Below are 21,811 nucleotides of genomic sequence, written 5' to 3'. Positions count from 1 at the left end.
CAGATCTCTTAGTTCTCTTGAAGGGCAAACTTGGAGCACAACACTACTAAAAAATGCATAGATTTGCTTGTAGCATGCCAATGCCCCAGTCACCCAAAGCCAGTTGTGTAGCACACATAGGAACGTAGGAGACTACCAGAAGAAGCACAGTTGTCACAGCAACTACTGGCTCAGAAGTGACTATTACATCAGTAACAACACCTTTCTGCAACGTGTACTGGGCAAAATTATGGCAGCCTTTTTCTAGCAGTGCAAAGGTGCACGTGGCTTTGGTGGCATGCTCATTGTGTACTTTGTACTCTGTGTACGACTAGTATGTCTGTACCACACCACTGAGCATGTCAGAAGTAACTAGTTGCTGCTCGACCTCTGGTACTGAATTCCTCATTTTCGTGTATGTCCTTTTGTTGCCCTAAATGTCACAACGTGCGGTTCCCAAACCACTACATCCACGTTTCTGCCCACGACGCGACGACTACTTGCACCCAAACTTGCTTACGCCAACCGATGGTCCACAATCAGTTATGATAAATATGACAAATGTGACAAATCCAACAAGTATGACAATGAATGGGTCTTCTTCTCCTTCCACTACCACTAATTCTACAGAGGGAGGAGGAGGCATAGGAGCTGGAGCTATTGTTGGCATTACAACAAATATAACTACGTCAACTGTAATACCGACCTCCTATAATACTTCTCCCACTACTGGTGATTCTACAGACGGAAGCCTTAAAACTGGAGCTATTGTTGGCATTGCTGTTGGAGGAGCTGTACTTGCTATCGTTCTAGTCGTTATCATCATCTTGGTGATCAAGAAGCAACCGAGGTAGGACATTACTATTGACTCCTAGTTCTTGGTGTGGCAGATGTACCCAATGAGCCCGCTGCCACGCGTTGTGTTTTCCCCTTTACTGGCGGTGGTTTAACTTTAGGAAAGTGTTTGGAACTTTGGACCCCTGGATACATAACCATGAGCAATGAAATGTCCCCCTGCCTGTCCATTGAGTTGAGTACGCCGGAAGCATGCGAACAGAAAATTATTTTTACTGGTGTTTGTATGATAGAAAGGATTTTATAGAAAAATACAAAAATCATTCCAAAACGACCATGGATAACCCAGGAAGACCCTATTAGGAGTAGCAATCTCGGTAGAATTAGGTTGCATTTCGTTCATTCCCGAATGGGCATGGAATGACGTTGGTACCCATCGCGGAATCGGAATGAGCGTAGCAAACAAACGCGCCGCCATGCATCCGGGAATCTGGCAAAAGTTTTGCGCCACTCTAGCTCTGGAAACGAAATGACGGTCAAATGTTTTGGGTTTTCTGGAGTATGAGTATTACTGATACGTTACTATTTATTCGTGAAGACTTGGGAACGGAAACAAAACATGTCATGAGAAAGAACAACAGGAAAAAGAAGCACACTCAACTAATCCGTGTGTGTGCGTGCATGCAGTACAACTATGACGTAATGAATATAGATACACATCAATTACCTGTTGGAGTGTTACTTGCAGCCTCGCGAAGACTACTGCATGCCAGTCCTGGTAGTTGCTATTTGCTTCCGTAAGTTTCTGCATGTCCTGACGACAGTCATGAAGAAGGAGCGGCCAAACACGGCGTAGATCAACGGGCGCCCGTAACTAGGGTGCCTGCAGGCGGCGTTTGGCCGCTACTTCATCATGCTATTCGACCTCGTATCACTCACAGAAACGTCTCTAGCTCCCGTGTTTATTTGACAGAGACGAGGCACTGTTGTAAGAAGAAGTGAAGTGACAGGCTCAGTGCCTCTTTTGGTCTTGGGTCTTTGGCTCGAAAACTAGTTCTGGCTTGCCTCCCTGTGATTCTAGAGGCCCTGCTTGACGACGATGAACAGCTGAGTTGCGAGGGTATATTTCCAGTTCATCAACTATCCCTGGTGCACACTTTCTCAGGCAGTGAAGGGTCAAAATACCACGAACAAGTAACTATGCCGAGGTTACAGTGCCAGCCTATACCCTGGACAATGTCCGCTAACATTTCTGTATATAGATAATCGCGTTTGAAGCTTTGTTGGAGAGGTATGCAGCAGCGACGAAGCCCCTCCGCGCATTTTCATTCCGCTCGGAATGAGACCTCATTCCGCTTTTTCTTAGGAATCGCCAGAATCGATTCTGCCCCCTTCATTCTGCGACCGGAATCGGAATTGCCCCGAACAAACGCTGTCCAGTGCATCAAACAAACGCTCCGGAACCAAAACACGGCGAAATGACTTTGGAATGGTGGGGGAATGGCACCGAACAAACGCAACCTTAGTAGGAAAGCCAATTCCTCGCATTGTTTCAAGCTAGCACTTTTCCCATCGACTCCTTTTATACTGCCATCCAGAGCACACGCGATACTCGTCGAGGCATTGACTCAGGAAACATTCCATCACTGCAACAACCACTCCCAGGTCAATGTATTGTTACAGGGAATCCCCTCCCCTCGCTCCTCAATTGACTGCGGCTGGACGGTAGACTAAGGAAGTTGGTGCCTGAATAGCACCATATGCGCACTTCGCTTGAGGAAATTTCAGGAATTGCAGCAATTTGAACTTTGTCGTTCCCGCCCAGTTTCTACCAACCGTATAGTTCTGGAAATCTCTGCTCATTGGCTTTCCGATACACCGTCAGTGGTTAAGATTCGACTGATTTCTGCAGACGTATTGTGTTGTACACAGTGGTCTGTACAACACTGCACTCACTTGAAATCACTGTAGGTGAAAGGACCTCTTTTGGGGAAATGAGCCTGATCGCGCAGTACGTGAACAGGACAGGCTTAGCGCGTTAATAGCCACATTTCTTTCTTTATTCTATCGCCATCATAATGTTGGGCATCAATTCCCGTTTGGTTTGCGATGTTAAATAAAACTTCAAACAAACAAATCAAACAATAGTTAGCTGACGCACCCACGCATGGCTAGGTTGTACGTGAAAAGATTACAAGAAATCTTGTTCACTCTTATCTCCCTCAAGCAGACCTCCAAGTTCCGGGTACCTCGGTCTACCCGGGCACCCTATGGGTGATTTTCGTGAAAATATTGCTACTCTCTTGCCAATATTAGTGGAAAATTGTTACTCTCTTGCCACTATTAGTGGAAATTTGTTACTCTTTTTCCAATATTTGTGGAAATATTGTTACTCCTTTGCCAATATTTGTGGAAATAGTGATGCGATATGCAAGATCTCTGGCCCTTGCCCATCAAAACCTTCATGATTCAGAGTTACGGCCATGTCCAAGTTATGGGTAGCGCCCGGTCCCGGGGGCTGCCCGGATAAGAGAGATATGAGTGCATCGACAATACACTGGCCTGCTGGCAGGGCAACCTATGCATGTGTTACATGCATGGGCTTGGCAATTGGTGTCCGATGTGTCACGCCCGCAGTGACACCGTGCGCACAGTCCACGGTTGTAACCAGCTCAGACAACAGTTTTTGTACGTTTTGAAGCCTCAGTACTTGCACATGCGTAGGTAAAATCGGCTTATCTAACAGTGCCGTTTCCAGTCTCCGCATCCCTCTGGAGGGTGGTTTCAGTTTGTAGACTGCAGATTTTTCAACGAAAGGACAACTCAGAAATTCATTGAGACCCATCAATGGCCAACGTCACCCCGAGCCATTGTCCCACGGAAGTGTGCTATCCAATTCAGGGATCGATTTATCCGGGTTCGCATCGCAGTTTGCGACTCAAAATTCACTGGCTGTGATTCGCTTTTCGTTTTCTATCGCCTAAAACTGCGATGCACTGGCCATGCATAGCGGTATGTACAAAGACCATTCTGTACTGATTGTGTGCAGTTTACATGCGACTGTTGTACACACTGCTGACTAGGGGGTAGTATTTTACTACTCCAACCAACTGGCCTGTCCTGCTCAGTCCGCGCGGGGGTTGCGGATCGCGCTCTTTATGATTTTGGACACTACACTAGCACTGGTCGTGCATGGCTGCAGTCTTTTGAAGTTTTGTATACGGCGGCGTCTTTCCCTGAAGTTCTCAAGCTCAGTTCAGTTTGTTTCTTTTCGACAAGACACAGTTGAAGTAGATGGTTTTTAGTCTCGGTTCTTAGTCTCATGTAGCCAACATGGCAGTGAATCTGATCACTGTCCAGAAGCGGGAAAAGAACTGGATGCGCCAGGGGCGTCGATTCGTTTTGATGAAGAAAAGAAGAAAAGCGAAAATTCTGTGCGCTTTGCACGAAGTGTCACGATCGTTAGAGCGCTTTCCTGAGCTTCTTTGTGGAAGGAATCAGTGGAACTGCCCTGTTGAAGAATATTGTGTTGTGAAGAACTCGAAGTTGGACAGACGCTGAACATGTAACGAGCCCAAGCGAAAACCCTAACGTAAATATTCAGGTCAACCGTTCCCTTGGAAAAGCAAATAGCAATTGCAGCTATTGTCCTCTTCTGTACATAATCCTGCTATTGTACAGAATTGCATGGAACCGTTTGATGAAGGAAAACTACTCATCAATACTGGGAGGTGCTAGTCAATTGTAAAACTGTGTGGCAGTGACTGCTATGGAAAAAAATCAAAGTAAATCGATCCCTGCAATTGAATGAAGCCGGCATCTATAGGATGTGTTTAGTTGCTAAAATGCCCTGTTGATGGTGTCACCTGGGTAGACGTATACAGGCCATAGTAGATTAAACAAGGCAGCTGTTTGCTGGCACCAGAAATATGTGACGAAGAGTGTGCAGCCGCGTCAGCGATCCCTCAGCCCACGGCAGAATATTGTTCGTATTAAAAATGACAACAGTCTTTGGCAGTAATTAGGCTCACTGTTGCTATCTTGCGTAGCCAGAGATCGAAAGGGCAAAGAAGACGTCCATCGCCGTTGCAATGGTCACAATGGAGCAGATCTTGTGGATGCATGTATGCTTCCTAAACTGGTGGAACTGACTACGTAGCATGAATAGTGCGGAAAAGCGTACACATCTGATCATACTGCCGCCGAAAAGTTGCCTCAATAAAGGAATTCTGCCGTGGGCGAGTCCATCGCAGCAGACCATGTAGGGGGTGGGCGTTGTGCATACTCCTGGTTATGAACTCTCGCCTTGCCGACCCGACCCCTCAGTGCATTTATTCTTTCAGCATTTGAATGGATCTGACATGTGTGAGGTAAGTAAATGTCACTTTGCTCACTTTAAAAATAATGATATGTCTTCATTGTGTCTTATGTACATGCCTAGTCATGGGTTCAGTGTAAGAGTGGTAATAGTAATACTCAAGTGACATCATCAACGGGGCAAAGTTCCTAGCCTGTGCTGCATGCAGTACCAAACATTAAAATAAGTTTTTTTAGTCCTACTGTCGTGGACATGGAAGTCCGGTCGCACGTCTAGCGGCCCCAGGGCGCTCGCTGGCCATGCAGGCGTGGGTAAGCTGTACACATGCATTTATGCGCTGCAGCACGCTGGTCGCATCGGATCAACATGTGCACTGCATGCAACGTTCTGTACGCGCTGAGGGCACCGGCCCCAGTCATTCGACTGGATTTCCATGTCCACGACAGTCCTCTGCCGAAATGAAAGTGTAAGCGAGATAAATACCAATCGCGAGTACTGGCAGGCAAGGACAGCAGAGTCTGGAGTACGAGTACAGCCAGATTGACAAGAGCGTATCAAAAGTGCGTAACTCCACAGCGTGTGCAACTCCACAACGGCTTCAGTCACGACTCATTTTTGACGTATTTTATTTTTTCACGGTGCAATGCGCCTGACGGTGCTCGAAACTTCATTGTGCACGGTTGACTTCGCATCTAAAATACGTAGGGCCTAATATGATCATGAGGAATGGAGTTATTCCAGTGACGTATCTGGTCCAGCTTTTAGGGGTGCATGGCCGAAAATCTTGTTGAATGAGTCCGTACCTACAGCAGTAAGAAATTGCAGTGTACAGCTATGCAGCTACAGCTAGCTACAGGTAAACGTGAACTTGGCACACTGGCACGCGATTCTGACTTCCCAGCAACCACTGAACTCTGTGGTCCCCGCCATTTGGCCCGAACATGCGCATGCTGAACGAAGGCAGAAAGACGTAGTGCCCCCCCCCCCCCCCTCCCGTGCTCCTCGCGGGGTGCAGCATGACCTGTCTTCTAAAGATGAGTAGTGGCGACAGCAACCATTGGTGGTTGAAACCTCTGTGGAGTTATGTACTCTTGCCAGTAAGTAATGAGAGTAGCGAGATAAAAATTGAAATTAGCTGCAGGAAGAGATCTCCTCCTGTAAACGGCGATCTTACTACAACCTCCTACAGAAGTTGTGCAATGACGCACCATCCCGGAGAAAGTGCTGCAAAGTGGATGCGACTTGGTGGCAAGAAAAGACCGTCTCACAAGGAATTTTAACTTAGCAGGCCATTGACGGTGCGAGCCGAAATGAAAATCAAGTTCTGTAGTGGTACTTGCCTGAGGTCAACAAAGCCCACTTCCATCCAATATGCCACCACCCCTGCTGTGCAGCATCTGATGGTACTGTGGTATTCAGGAAAAAAAAGCCCCCAACGCCAAAACTATGCCAAATCTCTGCAAAACAACATCTTATTTTATTTTATTTTATTTCACCGTCCAATGGCAGAAGCCAATGCAAAGGAGAGGGCGTTATCCAGCCATGGCAAGAGAAGGAAAAAGAAAGAAAAAAAGGAAAGAACATAATAATAATTGGCTCAACATCCGAGTTTCGAACGTAATAATAATCGGAAGAAAAGAACGCATCAAAGCGAAAAGAACGCATCAGCATGGTGAAATGTATCACTATGTTGTGAACAGTGGCGAGATCAGCTAGCAAAATGTACAGTCAACTTCGCTAATAACGACTGCGGATAGAACGATAATTCGCAAATAACGACAGAATTTCCAAGCCCAGAGCAAAGTTCCATCTACCTGTAACATATATAATGAGACTTCGGGTATAACGACACTTCGCGAATAAGGACACATTTCTGATGCCCCGCCGCCGCCGAGTGTCGTTATACGCAAAGTTGACTGTACATGCATAAGTGGGGAAACACGTACTATGCTGCAACTGTGAAGCCTCTCCCTCTCTGCATCCCATGGCCCCAGTGCATGTACTACAGTACGTGAAGTACAACACACGAAAAAGGGTGAATATCTTATAATGTGGTGTTTTAGCTTTAAAATGTTACCAGTTGCATTGGTTTCTCCGTGCTGTGGCATTATGTATTGGTGTATGTGTGCGTAACACATGCAATGCTGGCCCCATTCTCGACCCAGACACTGGCCTTATTGAGATCAACAAGAAGAACAGGGCGAGGGGTTTTATACCGCCACACGATCCCAACATTCCTGCCACGGTCCCGATGAATCATATTCCCGCCCACCTGACCAGTGGAGGGGACTACGATGTCGTTCCACCCAATGCAACCACTGCTCAGGGAGCACAGGGCACAAATACCACTGGTCAGATGGCAGCAAATGGAGAGGCCGAGAATGAGTACGACGTCGCCCTGCCACCAACAGCCGCCAAGCCTGGTGCGGACCCGGCCGGTGACACCTACGACACGTTCACGTTCAACACTGAACCGACTGGGGAGGGTCCCGACCCGAGCACGTACGACCACATCGGCAAGGTCTTGCCGAACGCTGCCGCAGTCACTTCCCCTGCTTCGGCTTCACCTGCGGTTCCCAAACCGGACGTGTACTCGACGGTCGATTCAACCAACCTTGCACCGCAGGCCCCAGCACTGGCAACAACTCCTACACAGCCTCCTCCTGACGCGGCCCAGGGCACGACCACTGACAACCAACTGCCATCACCAAATTTGGAGTCCCTGGCTACGGATTCACCTGCACCTCCCAGAGACGTGTACTCAATGGTAGATCCAACAAAGAAAAAGCGCAACAAATAGAGTGGAGACATCCCAACGGCATGCCTTTTAAGGCCACTTCTCACAACCCAGCAGTACTTGTACATGGTAGGAGGGCATGCCTTGTAAGGCCACTTCCCACAACCCAGCAATACTTGTACATGGTAGGCTAAGTCTGACGCTTTCCTTCCATCCTTTTTCGACTTCATCTCCTTCCCTTTCTTTCCTCTGTATTGTCATCATCGGTCTTCTTCAGCCGTCAGCAACCACTCCTGCTCTCTCATTCTGTCTGTCTTTCCCTGTTTCTTTTTTTCTTTCTTCCTGTCCCTCTTCCCGTACCCCAGGGCCTCGGGCAAGCCTATCTGAAACTAGGCCACAGTTCTTCTGGCTGACGTGCTCAGCTGCACCTGCCATCACCATCCCATTGGCCCGGTTCTCCGTTTGCATGTTGCCCTATGTCTATGACTATCGGCCCGCATGCACACACGAGCGCGCACGCACAGATACATGCACACGCACACACACACACACACACACACACACACACTACTACTACTACTACTACTATGTACAGCTACCCTATCGGGCCACGCCGCTCCCAGAAGCGGGAGACAACGACAAGAAGAGAGAAGAGAAGAGAGAGAAATCGCAAAGTCAACAATATTTGGCATGGCGTTGCAAGTCCTGTGGCCTTGAGAACCGTCTTTCGCAATGCTCGCATTCATGACGGCAGTTGTTCCTGACATCCGTTTCGCACGGTCACAGTGATGACGGCTGAAACCAGAACGAGAGCGGAAAGAGCGGCGACAAACATCACATCGCAAAGAGTCAGATTCATGGCGAATGGATACAGTGGGGACATCCGTGGACACAGGACAGCGATGCACAGCCAGTCCTCCAGCGCTCCTCAACCACCGCATGCACTTCATACATTGCCTGGCACCCTTCTGTTGTGACACAGGCAACTTCCGCTGGGCAATGCACTTGTGTCGGGCCATGTCGTTACGGCGGCGGAAGTCTCTGGCACACAGCAAGCAGCGCAAAGGTGGCGAATCATCTGTGTGCGGTGGTGGCTCAGCAAGGAACATCCTCCAGTTCTGCCGGTCTTGGGCATTCTGAAACCAGGAATCCACGCCAGCTGCCCTCATGTCTCTCTGGACAACGTCTTTCCAGCGCCGCCGGGGACCACAAGGAGGGCGACGACCACTCAACCTTCCAAACAAAATCTGGACGGGAGCACGGTCTGCAGGCATGCGCGCGACGTGCCCGAGCCATTCCAACCGCCGACGCCGAACAAGGTCTGACACCGGTGTAGTGTCACCCCAGCGCGCACGGAGCGTTGCCGATGAGATTTTCTCCTCCCATTGCTGACGCCGAGATACACATAAGATGGAGCGAATGCACCGGTGGTGAAAGTTGTCCAGCAGATCCAAGTCGTGCCGAAGCGGAGCCCATGACTCAGCACCACACACACACACATACACACACGCGCACGCTCACAATACTTTCCACGCTACGCACGCATGCACACACACGCGCACACGCACCATCACAATGCTTTCCACGCTGCGCTTGCTGCATGCCATTCTCCCCTTTGTTAATGTTGTTGTGCATATTTGAGCACCGCACTTTCCCAAGTCCCTTTGTCATGTTCTTCGCCAGGGGCTGCTTGACCCGCACGAAGTTCGACAGAAACCTGCATGCCACTCTCCTACTTTTTGCCACAAAAATACAAAATCCTACAAAAAAAGTTTCACTCTGCTCATGTATAACACATCTGTAGTGCATGAATGGTCTGCATGCCCACATTAAATACACTCCATCAAAATCAGTTATAGCTGTCCCCCATCCACTTGCATGCTTCCCCTGGTCACCAACTGCTAGCAAACACACTGTTACAATTCCCCAAGAAAAAAAGAAAAAAAGGACAAGTTAATGTTGCACGTTGTTGCAAACCACCAGTTCTCAATTGGGAAAGGCCTTCACGCTTATGGCATTGAAGTATCGTCACAGGACGTGGCTCCTGGGCCTGCAGATACCGCTCAACCTGCTATCTTCCCTCAGCAGCCAGCGTATGAACCGTCAGCACCGTTACCACCACCACGGCAGCAGGAGATGACACGTTCTGGGCGCATAGTCAGAGCCCCGGATCGTTTTTGACTTGTGTGCATTGTTGTACGGCGGTGAGAAGCCCTTTGGTGGGGAGAATGTTGCAAACCACCAGTTCTCAATTGGGAAAGGCCTTCGCGCTTATGGCATTGTATTCGTTGAAATGTTGTATTTCGACTCCGCCGTACCGCTGATGTTGCTGCATGGCATACGCTATATGCGCTGTGTGCGTTTTGCTGTATACGCTGTTATGTCCAGTTTTATATGCGTATGTTTTTGCATGTACGCTGTTTTTGCATGCTATAAATAGCTGGTGTTATTAGTGTTCATTGTTAATTATCAGATGAAGTGAAATATACAGTGTAAAGGAAAAGAGTTGTCCTCGTGCCGTGTGGTCGTACGATCCTGACAATTTAGAGAATCTTAGAGGGTTCATAACATTTGGCGACCACGCCAGGATAGGAGCGAGCATGGCAGAGCAACTACACAATTTGGAAGCCAGCTTTATCGCCAATGGAGTTCGGTTAGGATTAGAAGGCGAGTTGTTGATGGAACATGTGGAGCAGAGGCTCCAACAGTACGAGGAGCGTGAGGAGCGCAGTGCCAGACGGCGAGAGGAGGCGCTCCGCACCGAGTTTGACAAAACACTAAAGGAGATTAACGAGCGCATCGCCACTGCGTATGAGGGTGATGGTAAAGCCGCGATGGGAGATACGGAGGAATCTCCCAGTCACAGCGGTGGGCGTCAACCGTCGATGAAAATCCCCTCATATGATGGAACGCAGCCATTGGAGCGGTATCTTGACCTGTTCGAGGACATCTGTTCCAAGAACGAGTTCGAAGAAAGCGAATGGCTGCTGCGACTGCGCATCGCGCTAGCGGGTAGCAAAGCGGAGAGGATATGTATTGGATGCAATAATTACGAGGAAGCAAAACGAGAGTTGCTTGCCTCGCTCGGAAAGACTCCGGATAAAGCGTGGAAGACATTGCTGACAGGCAAGCAGCGGTCAGATGAGTCGTTTCATCAATACGTTGTCCGTGTTTGCCGAGAAGTAGAGGTGTGGGCCACACTCGCTATGACAGAAGATGGCGAGGTGGACACCAAGTATAGCGCCGATATAGGAAAAATGTCCCCGGTGCTGCAAGCAATGGCAAAGCAGGTAATCTTGGAGCAATGCGGACCTGAGATGAAGACGTACCTGGTCGAACGGCAGTGCTACGGGATGTCACTTCGCCAGGTACAGGAGCACGGCGCGTCTTACCAGGTCGCGCACGGACGACAGGGTGATACTGCCAGGAAGCCAGTAGAACGATCCGTGCCAAGGCCCACGGCGTCGGCACAGTGCATGGCGATATCGGTCGCAGATGCAGAGAAGCAGCTAAAGTCGCTGCCACTGGAAGGGAGAAAGGGTTTTCTGCAGCGAGAGAGACTCTGCTGGAACTGCCTTAAGTATGGCCATATGGCCAGAGAATGTCGGTCAGGCTCGAGATGAACGAAATGCCAGAGGAAACACCACCTGCTAATACATGAGGTGTTGGATAGAGCTGGTTATAGCCGGGAGAAACCGACTGAGATAGTTACGGAGAAGAATGTTGGGTCGTGCTGTCTACACTCGCCAAGTGTGCGGCTGATGACCGGAGTGGCACGAGTTGAGGGAAGAACTCGAAACGCGAAGGTTCGCGTGTTCCTGGACTCGGGTGCTGAGGCGTCATTCGTGACTGCAGCGTTGGTGTCAGCAATCGATGCAGAACACGTTGGGGTTGAAAATGTAGAGGTGAAGCCGTTCGGCGCGGAACCAACCCAACAGCGCATGGATAAGTACGCCATCACGATCCAGGGTAGCTCCGCTAGCATTCGGGTACGCGCGTTCGTGAAACCAACGCTTGAGATGGACCTGAAGTGCGCAAGTCCGCAGACCAGTGCCCAGTGGCACAGTTGGGGAGTAGAGCTGAGTGACAAGCCTCAACAAGGGACATCAGACGAAATACATATGCTGATTGGTGCAGACTATATCAACGCGGTACTGCACAGCAAGAAGGAAGTTAATGGTGAGACGGTGTGGAACACAGAGATAGGTAATGTATTATCTGGTCCAGCGTCTGCACCAAGTCGAAACAGTCAGCCGGTGACTGTGTCATGTGTCACAGCCCACATTGAACAACTATGGCAGTTGGATGAACCTCCAGAACAACATCAGCACCTGCCATCTTTCCCGCTATGTCGCCAGGGCAGCGGGTACCAAGTGGGTCTCTTGTGGCGAAATGAGCGTCGCCCAACGGATAACTTTGCCCAAGCTAGAGTCATCGCAACGCGGCTTCTTGAAAAGCTGAAGAGGAATGGGAAGCGTGCGCTCTATGATGATGTGCTGATCAGGGAGTACCGCGAGCTTGGAGCAATTGAGCTGGAGCCATGTTAGAGCGATGCCGGGTACTATGTACCGCATCATGGTGTATTCCGCGAGCACGCTGCAACCACGAAGTTAAGAGTGGTGTTCAATGCCTCGGCGACGGCGCCAGATGGCAAGTCGTTGAACGACATGGTTGACCCTGGACCGTCGCTATTGCCGAGTCTCGCAGGTATGCTATTACGGTTCCGTGAATATAAGAGCGCGCTGCAAGCGGACATCCGCAAGGCTTTCTTCATGGTCGCGGTTAATCCCGAAGACCGTCCGTACCTGCGTTTCTTGTGGCCCGGTCGAAGCGACAGCGATGAACTGTTAACCTGGAGGCTAACGAAACTGCCATTTGGCGTAAACTGCTCGCCATACATGCTTACTGCGGTGATTCAGCATCACTTGAAGGAGCTACGGGCGTTGTCTGCACCCAAAGAGCGAGATCGTATTGATCTCTTGCTCACGAGTTTCTACGTTGACGATTTGGTCTCTAGTGTCTCAAATGCCTCGGAAGCTAAGGAGATGCAAGAGTTCAGCGTGCGTGTGCTTACGGATGCTGGCATGGAGTTACGCAAGTGGCGAGGCAACGAAATCCCGTGCGATCCAGAGGCCGGAGATAAAGTTCTCGGTCTGAGATGGAAAACCAGTGATGACTTGCTCAGCATAGCAGCGCGAGGCGAGTCCGATAGGCCGTTTGTTTGGACCCGGCGATCCCTCCTCAAGTGTGTTGCGTCAGTGTTTGATCCGCTAGGTCTAGCAGCACCGGCAGTTGTGCCCGGAAAGATACTGCTACAGTAAGCCTGGAAAGTCGGAGGCGACTGGGATGATAAGTTGCCTGATGGCATCGCAGCCGCATGCGCGCAATGGTGGGGAGAGTTGGCCGAAGTGGTGAGCATTGACATACCACGTTGGATTTGCTGCAATCTTGACACGCCGATTGCGCTTCATGCCTTCGCCGATGCCAGTGAGAAAGCGTTTGGATGTTGTTTGTATGCAGTCGTCAATGGACAGTCGCACTTGGTATTTGCCAAGGCCAAAGTGGTACCCGTGTCTCCACCCACGTTAGCCCGCCTTGAGTTACAAGCAGTATGTCTAGCGGCTCGCTACGCTGAGTTTGTGGTGAAGGAGCTGCGTGTGACCGTCACGCAAGTCTATGGCTGGACTGACAGTCTCACTACCGTTCATTGGATCAGTAATCCCTCGTACAAATGGAAAACATTTGTGGCTAACCGCGTCAGTCAAGTCCAAGAGATATCGAAAAAGGTCGGCATTGTGTGGAACCATTGCCCGGGCCTTCACAACCCAGCAGATTTACCGTCGCGTGGCAGTAGTGCACAGCAGATCCGTAGTCCGTTCTGGAGGGGCGGACCAACCTGGATCACGGAGCCCAATGACTGGCCCACCGCATCCTCAACCGCAGCTACAGATGAGTCCAGTGTAGAAGTACGAGTGTCAGCCACCACCTGTAGTCGAGAATCTGATAAGGAATGGTGGCTCCGATTCAGTAAATGGTCGAGGGCACAGGGCATGGTGACTCGGATGTTGCAGTGGAAGCACACTGAGCCTCGTGCTGAACTCTATTTTGCAGCAGACAACGTATTGTACCGCATCGTTCAAGCCGCATGTTTCGCTGAGGATCTTGAGCTGATCAAGCAAGGTCAACCAGTGAAGCCTGGGTCGAAGGTGTATCAGCTTGCACCGTTTCTTGATGAGCATGGAGTGCTCAGAGCCGGGGGACGACTTCAGCACAGCGAGTTGGCGTATGGAGCCAAGCACCCAGTCCTGTTAGGCAAACATCATCTGACCGAGTTGCTGTTGGAGAAAATGCATGTTGAAAGGATGCACCAAGGTGTAGAAGGAGTCTTGTCGTTCATCCGTCAGAAATTCTGGATTATCGGTGGTCGACGGGCGCTACGCAACATTACTCAGCGATGTGTTACATGCCGCCGCTACAAGGCTAAGGCTGCCTCAGAAGTCTGCCCGCCGCTGCCGGAAGACCGAGTTGTTCACGAGAGGCCGTTCGCAACTACCGGCATCGACTATGCTGGTCCGTTGTACGTGCGCCGTGGTGAGTCATCTCCGAAGGTATGGATAGCATTGTTTGTGTGTGCCACCACCAGAGCAGTTCACTTGGAGGTGGTCGATAGTTTAAGTACAGAGTCATTCTTGATAGCATTTCGGAAGTTTGTCGCGAGACGTAGTTTGCCGTCTCGGATCAGGTCTGACAACGCTACAACGTTCAAGGCGGCATCTGACAAACTGAGTGTGCCATGGATGTTCAATCCTTCAGCTGCACCATGGCATGGAGGCTTCTATGAGCGAATCGTTGGTACAGTGAAGAGTGCCTTGAAAAAGGTAATGGGAACAGCGTTTCTGAAGGTTCAGGAGCTTGAGACCATCTTGTATGAGGTTGAAGCAGTGGTGAATAGTCGTCCGCTAACGTATGTGTCTGATAGCCTGGATGAGCCACCAGTAACCCCTGCAATGATGATGGGTGACATCTGGATGTCGTCAGAGAAGCCAGCAGGTACCCTGGACGCTGCGCAGATTTCATCGAGGTTGCGTTACCTCAGTCGGACACTGGAGCATGTCAAGAATCGTTGGGAGGTGGAGTACCTAAGTCAGCTGAACAAACACCAACAGACCATGTCGCGCCCTTTAGCTGTGGGTGATGTGGTCTTTGTTCTCGATGATACCAAGCGCAAACAGTTCTGGCGTTTGGGACGGATCATCGAGTTATTCCCTGGTCGAGATGGTAAACGTCGTGTTGCCAAGGTTAAGTTGAGTACCAGTACCCTGTTGAGGCCGATCCAAAGGTTAGTGCCGTTAGAAGTATCGTCACAGGACGTGGCTCCTGGGCCTGCAGATACCGCTCAACCTGCTATCTTCCCTCAGCAGCCAGCGTATGAACCGTCAGCACCGTTACCACCACCACGGCAGCAGGAGATGACACGTTCTGGGCGCATAGTCAGAGCCCCGGATCGTTTTTGACTTGTGTGCATTGTTGTACGGCGGTGAGAAGCCCTTTGGTGGGGAGAATGTTGCAAACCACCAGTTCTCAATTGGGAAAGGCCTTCGCGCTTATGGCATTGTATTCGTTGAAATGTTGTATTTCGACTCCGCCGTACCGCTGATGTTGCTGCATGGCATACGCTATATGCGCTGTGTGCGTTTTGCTGTATACGCTGTTATGTCCAGTTTTATATGCGTATGTTTTTGCATGTACGCTGTTTTTGCATGCTATAAATAGCTGGTGTTATTAGTGTTCATTGTTAATTATCAGATGAAGTGAAATATACAGTGTAAAGGAAAAGAGTTGTCCTCGTGCCGTGTGGTCGTACGATCCTGACAATTTAGAGAATCTTAGAGGGTTCATAACACACGTTACCGTATTCTCTCCCTCCGCATGTGATTCCGTTTCCTTGTTTTTATTTCTCTCGTTTTTTCTGTTTTTGGCTTTTCCACTTCCTCTGTACATGTGGTTACTTCATCTTACGCAACCACTTGTAGCGGTAACTTAGTAGTGTCCCTTTCCTGGTGGCAAGCAGCCTTTGAGCTAGTTTCGCAACCTGCTAAACAATGTATGCCTCCCTTTTCTTTTTTAAATTACTGTATGGTATGGTTTCTTACCGTGTTTTGCGGCCAATTTTGAGCAGTCCCCAGTTTCGTTTCCTTTTCAGTTCGAGCCGTACTCCATTTTCTCCCTTTTTTTAGTAATTCAAGTTGTTTGTGTTACTCGGCGCTTTGCCGTTTCTTGCGTGTTCAGGCTAGCTACGGAGCCGTGCATTGTTTTGCAATCAACGTTATCTCATCAGATCCTCAAATATATCTCTGTGCAGTGCAGGTTTTCGGCCTGACCTTGCGCCAGATTACAGTATCTGTGAGGCATCCACTTTGCGTCACATTGCCGTTTATCTCCTATTTTTTTCACTCCACCAATGGGCAGTGCCTCGACGGCCGTTTCTTCTGTATTCTTCCTTTCTCTTCTTGTTTCTCGTTTTGAAAAAACTCTGAAAATTTTGGTCCTGCCACTTCATGTTCGCAACCTGTTAGCAGTGGAGAGCAGGGAGAAAGACTTCTCAGTGGTCCCACCGGAAAAGATAATAATGACAGCGGAAAAAGCGAGATGATGCGCCCCTCGTTGTACACACGCGCTGCAGTGAGACCATGTCCGTGTCGTCTTTCGACGCGACTGCTACTTGTATAAACACACTAGAAGTAGACAGGCGCCCTGTGCTACCTAAAGTGGGGTGTGACGTGTGTTGTCCTGTGTCCTGCCTTGCTTCTGCCCCCTCCCCCCCCCCCCCCCCATGTCGGAGTTGTAGTGCTGCTGACATTGATGGTTCCTTTGAATCCTTCTCCCTGGCCATTCGGCTTCCTTGTGTCCAGGTGTGGCAAGGCCTTGCGCAGCTCCCAAATAGCACCAGAGCCAGCAGAAGCCGGCGTTCCGCTACGTCCGGACGTCCACCAGTACCAGCAGCAGCGGCTTGGTTTGGGACGTGACCGCTCACTGTCGCAACACGACGACAAGAACGGAGATAGCGGCGAGAAGAGTGTCAGCATCCCGTTGTTTGTTCCGACGTCGGTCGAGGACAGGCTCGTGCCTGGGTCGGAGAAGTGCACAGGAGTCGTTCACATTTGATGTCTGCTGCATCAGTGCTCGAGAATTTACCAGATATGAAGTCGTCCTGACCATCCCTCTTTGTGGAGTTTTTGATTCAATGAGTCGCTGCCGCCGAACTTTTTGTCTCCTTTGTGTTGGACACATGACTCGAAGGGAACGTTTATAGATTGAGCCCAACGCAATGCTCTCTCTCCCTGCATTGCCCCGTTGAAGCTGTTTCAAAAGCCCCGTGCTCTCTTTTATGGTAGTTTTGTTCCAAGGCGCCCAGCGTAGTTGCCGCTGCACCTCTTCCCGTTTTTGTTGTACCTTGTAGTCCTATTTGACAGTGTTCCGCATTTCCACGTTTTGTCCCGCCGCACTTTTGCCTTGCCTTATGGAGAAGTCAGTGTGACAGTGAACTGAATTTTTGTCCGAAGATGTTAACACTGGATAATGCGCACTTGAAAGGGAGCTTTTCACAGTTTTTTTACTGGGCCGAATGACAAAAAAATGTAACAGAATAGCATGTGCACCATGCAGGCTGGGGCCTGAGTTACACTGAGTAGGGACAGCGAGTGTGATCGGCATCATCGGAGAGATCTACCTGCTCTGGCTTCTTCGTAGGGCAAGGCGGGACTGTGTGGACGCCAGGCCGACCACCACTGTGTGTATGCACGGCTTATGGCCCAGTAAGAGTTGTGTTGTGTTCATTGGCCTGTGCTGGGCAATGGTGTCAAGAAAGGTACTGAAGTTTGTCTTGTAGATCTGACTACACTGCATGATGAGGTGTTGTGTTCCTGAAGTTTTTCCTCCTCTCCTGTTTGTACCATTACAAAGTTACCGATCTCAGCATGTACCTCTGGTGTTTAGCCGCCCTGGCCACTTTGCTTTTTTTTATCGAACAGGTGTTGAGTTTGTGTCGCCGTGTTGTGTTCTCTCTTCCCCCCCCCCCCCCCTCTCTCTCTCTCTCTCTCTCTCTCTCTCTTTCTCTCTCTCTCTCTCTCTCTCTTCTCTCTCTCTCTCTCTTCTCTTTCTCTCTCCCTCCCTCTCTCTCTATCTATCTATCTCTCTCTCTCTCTCTCTCTCTCTCTCTCTCTCTCTCTCTCTCTCTCTCTCTCTCTCTCTCTCGCTTTCTTTCTGTGACACCATGATCTATGCGCACTAAAATGCCATCTCGAAAAAATATATCGCTGTCAGTTATCAATTCCGGTTGGGGTATTCTACTGTTGGAGCTCGCCTCCTTTCACTGCGTATATGCGTGTTATGCCATGTCTCGTCGAGTATGTCACTGCGCTCACCCTCCATCCCAAATCATTGTCTTTTTGTCTTCCTGCCATCCCAAGTCATTGTTCAACTGCATGTTGTGCTCTGAATTTTGACCCTGATGCCGTTGGACGGGACCGGGGATCTCCTGCTGTTGACCCACATCAGACAGTGTATGGCTGCAGCAAGCTCTGATGTTTCCAGGATGCACAGGACTCTGTCCAGGGAACAAGCATATTCTTGTGCAGCCATACCAATTCAGTTTGACACTAGTGCATCTTGGCATGCCCCCCCCCCCTTCCCAAACACACACATACACACAGAAATAAAAGAAGAAGAAAATAATAATGGTGGAATCCCTTCCTTAGGGGTCACAATGGCAGTGGTGCATGTCATGGTTGCCTTCACATTGATGCAACTATGTGATTAGCTGAGCCCTGTGGACCTCAGTCAAGTTAGCTGGCTGTCGGGGACAGTGTTGCCCCATATCCCCCATTTGTGGCTGACCTGCATGCCTTTATAGTGCTTCCCTGGGGTGTACCGGGAAATAGACCACCCGGGAAGATCACTATTGGGCTTACCCACCCTCCTTCCCATGCACACACTGAATATTGGGTCGGGGGACTTCACCATACGCATGTTTACTGGGTCATACTTGCATGCTCCCATCCTGTCACGCATGGAGGAGGGGTTCTCCCTTATCTTGGGTCCCAACACAAGCCAGTGCAGCAGGGTTCATTTACTCACCTTCCTGTCAGCACCTGTTACCATCTGTTACCCTAGTCAGTCAATCACTCAGTCATAGTCATGCATGAATGCCATAGCCACGGCCTTAGGCACAACCCTGTGTGTATTTGTGTAGGTCTGTGTCTTCTGCTCCTGCTGCTTCTCCTGCTACTGGTGGTGGTGGTGCTGCTGCTGCTGTTGTGCACATACACATTGCCATTGACTCCCATGGTCTGACCAGTCACTGGGCGTGCTCAGTGGTTGATGCAGCCTGACATCAGCACTACCACCACTAGACCGCTGTCACAAACTAGCTGTCTGCTGCACATTGGCACACATGTGAATTGTTTTGTATTGTCTGGATTCTCCAGAGGTAAATGAAGACCTCTCTTGGGAGTCTCTCCAAAAATGATAGATAAAGAAAATATGAAATATGTAGTATGACTGTGTAGCCACCACCACGATTGCCTTCGGTGGACCGCAGCGAACACTTCCTTGTGTCACAAGCCAACGCCATCTGCCAGTGCCATCTACCACCGCCATCCAGTGCAGTCACCGTCGCGTGCATGCGTCCACAACGCCATCACTGCATATAAACAGGTAACGACTCCCTCTGTCATTCATTCATAGCCACTCAATGACGTACGCTATCATTTTATGCCGTTTTTTGCGCGTTGTGCCTCGGTTGCATTGTTATCCTACTAGCAAAACTCTGTACAGGTCTCGCCGTCATTGCTCAACTGCTTCATGTAGTATTCTTGGCACGAAATTCTTTTACAGATTAATAGAATTTATCCTAAGGGGTTCTGGTGATTTTGGACCCCTTTGAAGCTCATTAATTAAAGTCAATTTTATAGTGTATTGCTATGAAATAGATTGGTACCATATCGTGTACCCCTTTTCAAAACAACACAGTTACATACTTAATAATGCAGGTATGACTGCACGCTGGTTTTAATGCTGACTCTTCGTCTCTGTGTGTGTGTGTGTGTGTGTGCGCGTGTGTGTGTGTGTGTGTGTGTGTGTGTGTGTGTGTGTGTGTGTGTGTGTGTGTGTGTGTGCGCGTGTGTGTGTGTGTGTGTGTGTGTGTGTGTTTGTGTGTGATTGCTGTGCATGTGCAGGATCTGCAGGCGTCAACGTCCCGTTGCTGAATTGGCAAATGATCGAGAGCGGCGGACATCTGAAGCCAGTGATGTTGTGCTGATGGATGACCAGGGAGTGCGTAAAGACAGCATTGAATCTGCAGATTATTCTGCGTAAGTGTGACTTGGATTGCTATAATAATTATTGTTGTTCTTGGTTTCAAATCTTTCAAATCCTTATTCTTATGATATGCTGCTGCTGTTGTTGTTGTTTTTTTTGTTTGAATTCTTTATTCTCACGATGGCACCATCGCCTTGTTGTTGTTGTTGTTGTTGTTGTTGTTGTTGTTGTTGTTGTTGTTGTTGTTGTTGTTGTTGTTGTTGCTGCAGCTGCTGTTGCTGTTGCTGTTCTTCTTGTCCTTGTTCTTGTTGTTTCTTGTTGCTGCTGTTGCTGCTGCTGTTGCTGTTGCTGTTGCTGCAGCTGCTGTTGCTGTTCTTGTTGTTCTTGTTGTTCTTGTTGCTGCTGCTGCTGCTGTTGCTGTTCTTGTTGTCCTTGTTCTTGTTGTCCTTGTTCTTGTTGTCCTTGTTCTTGTTGTCCTTGTTCTTGTTGTCCTTGTTCTTGTTGTCCTTGTCCTTGTTCTTGTTCTTGTTGTCCTTGTTCTTGTTATTGTTCTTGTTGGTGGTGGTTGTAGAGGTGGTGGTGGTGGTGATGGTGTTGTCCATCTTTCTCTCCCTATCTATCTTTCTTTCTTCCTCTTCGGCTTTCTTGCCGTATCTCTGAATCTCTCACCATACAACACTCTCCGACATCCTCACCCTTATGACAGGGGCGTCGCACACGGTACGGTCACTACGGTATTGACCGTACCACTATTTGCCCCAAATACCCGGTGAATCAATAAAATGTACTGATTTGGGCTCTAAATTTCCATAATTTTGGGCTCATCCATCCGGTCTCCCCCACGAGTGAGTTGTACTTCAGATGACTGACCGTACCACACAAAATTACCTTCCGACGCTCCTGTATGAATATACCACTCTCTTATGCTTGTGTCCCTGTGCATCCTAGCCGCTACCAAACACACGAGGGCACTGTGAACACCTCCATCAAGTATCACAAGACTGACACACCAAGCATGTGGGTAACGCAAGGATCCATGTCATCAGGGTAAGAACTAACTTTTTCTCTTTCTTTGGGGTTATCTTGCATGAGAACACACACACACACACACACACACACACACACACACACACACACACACACACACACACACACACGCAATCCCCCAAAAGATTGGTAATGTATGCAAATTTTCTGTGTCTGAGTGGGCTTCATGACCATAAGTAAAAAGTAAATTATCGTGTCCGTTCCCAAAGGGAACTCACGACATCCGCTAACACCCGGTAAACCCTAGCGGCAGATGCAGCGCCTAACGGTGGGGGTGAGTGGATAAGTCTCGCAACCACTGGCACAAGTGTCGAGAAACCCCATTAGCTGCACCCATGTACCCCTTGTGCCTGGCCACAAGTTCCCAGTTGACTGAAGGATGACCATAAGGGAATTGAATAGTTGGGCCTTGTGGCGCTAGTCTGCTTCTCATGGCTTCCCAATTCGGCCGTGATGACAGCATTTTCTATTTGGCGTTCCATAACATTACTATGCCTAGCCATTCTGAAAGGGAAAATCCCCAGTAAGCCGTTCGTGAGCTACCACGTGCAACCTCTCCATGTAGACCATGGAAAAAAGTAGACCTGCGCTTTTAATACTAGGGTCATTCCATGTCA

At 49.3% G+C, this 21,811-nt stretch overlaps 2 protein-coding genes across 5 annotated transcripts in view; both read left to right on the top strand.

Annotated features, from left to right (window-relative positions):
- LOC135811926 (uncharacterized) overlaps positions 1–17,350 on the top strand; it is a 195,015-nt gene extending 177,665 nt beyond the window's left edge. The window contains exons 9-11 of one of the 4 annotated variants that reach the window (XM_065325190.1): positions 610–650; positions 759–829; positions 16,742–17,350. In XM_065325190.1, coding sequence (XP_065181262.1) covers positions 610–650; positions 759–829; positions 16,742–16,994 — 365 coding nt within the window. In that variant the 3' untranslated portion in view covers positions 16,995–17,350. Of the gene's footprint in view, positions 1–522; positions 651–758; positions 830–8,194; positions 8,317–16,741 lie in introns of those variants that run through there. The other 3 variants (XM_065325189.1, XM_065325192.1, XM_065325193.1) reach the window with 3 other exon arrangements.
- Positions 17,351–20,052: 2,702 nt separating this feature from the next.
- LOC135811923 (uncharacterized) overlaps positions 20,053–21,811 on the top strand; it is a 72,624-nt gene continuing 70,865 nt past the window's right edge. Inside the window, exons 1-2 of the mRNA XM_065325187.1 lie at positions 20,053–20,200; positions 21,096–21,194. Coding sequence (XP_065181259.1) covers positions 20,058–20,200; positions 21,096–21,194 — 242 coding nt within the window. The 5' untranslated portion in view covers positions 20,053–20,057. The remainder of the gene's footprint in view (positions 20,201–21,095; positions 21,195–21,811) is intronic.

Source organism: Sycon ciliatum, chromosome 3 (genome assembly GCF_964019385.1).
Source record: "Sycon ciliatum chromosome 3, ocSycCili1.1, whole genome shotgun sequence".
NCBI lineage: Eukaryota > Metazoa > Porifera > Calcarea > Leucosolenida > Sycettidae > Sycon > Sycon ciliatum.
The sequence above is the reverse complement of the archived record's forward strand: the minus strand, read 5'-3'. Positions and strand labels throughout refer to the sequence as shown.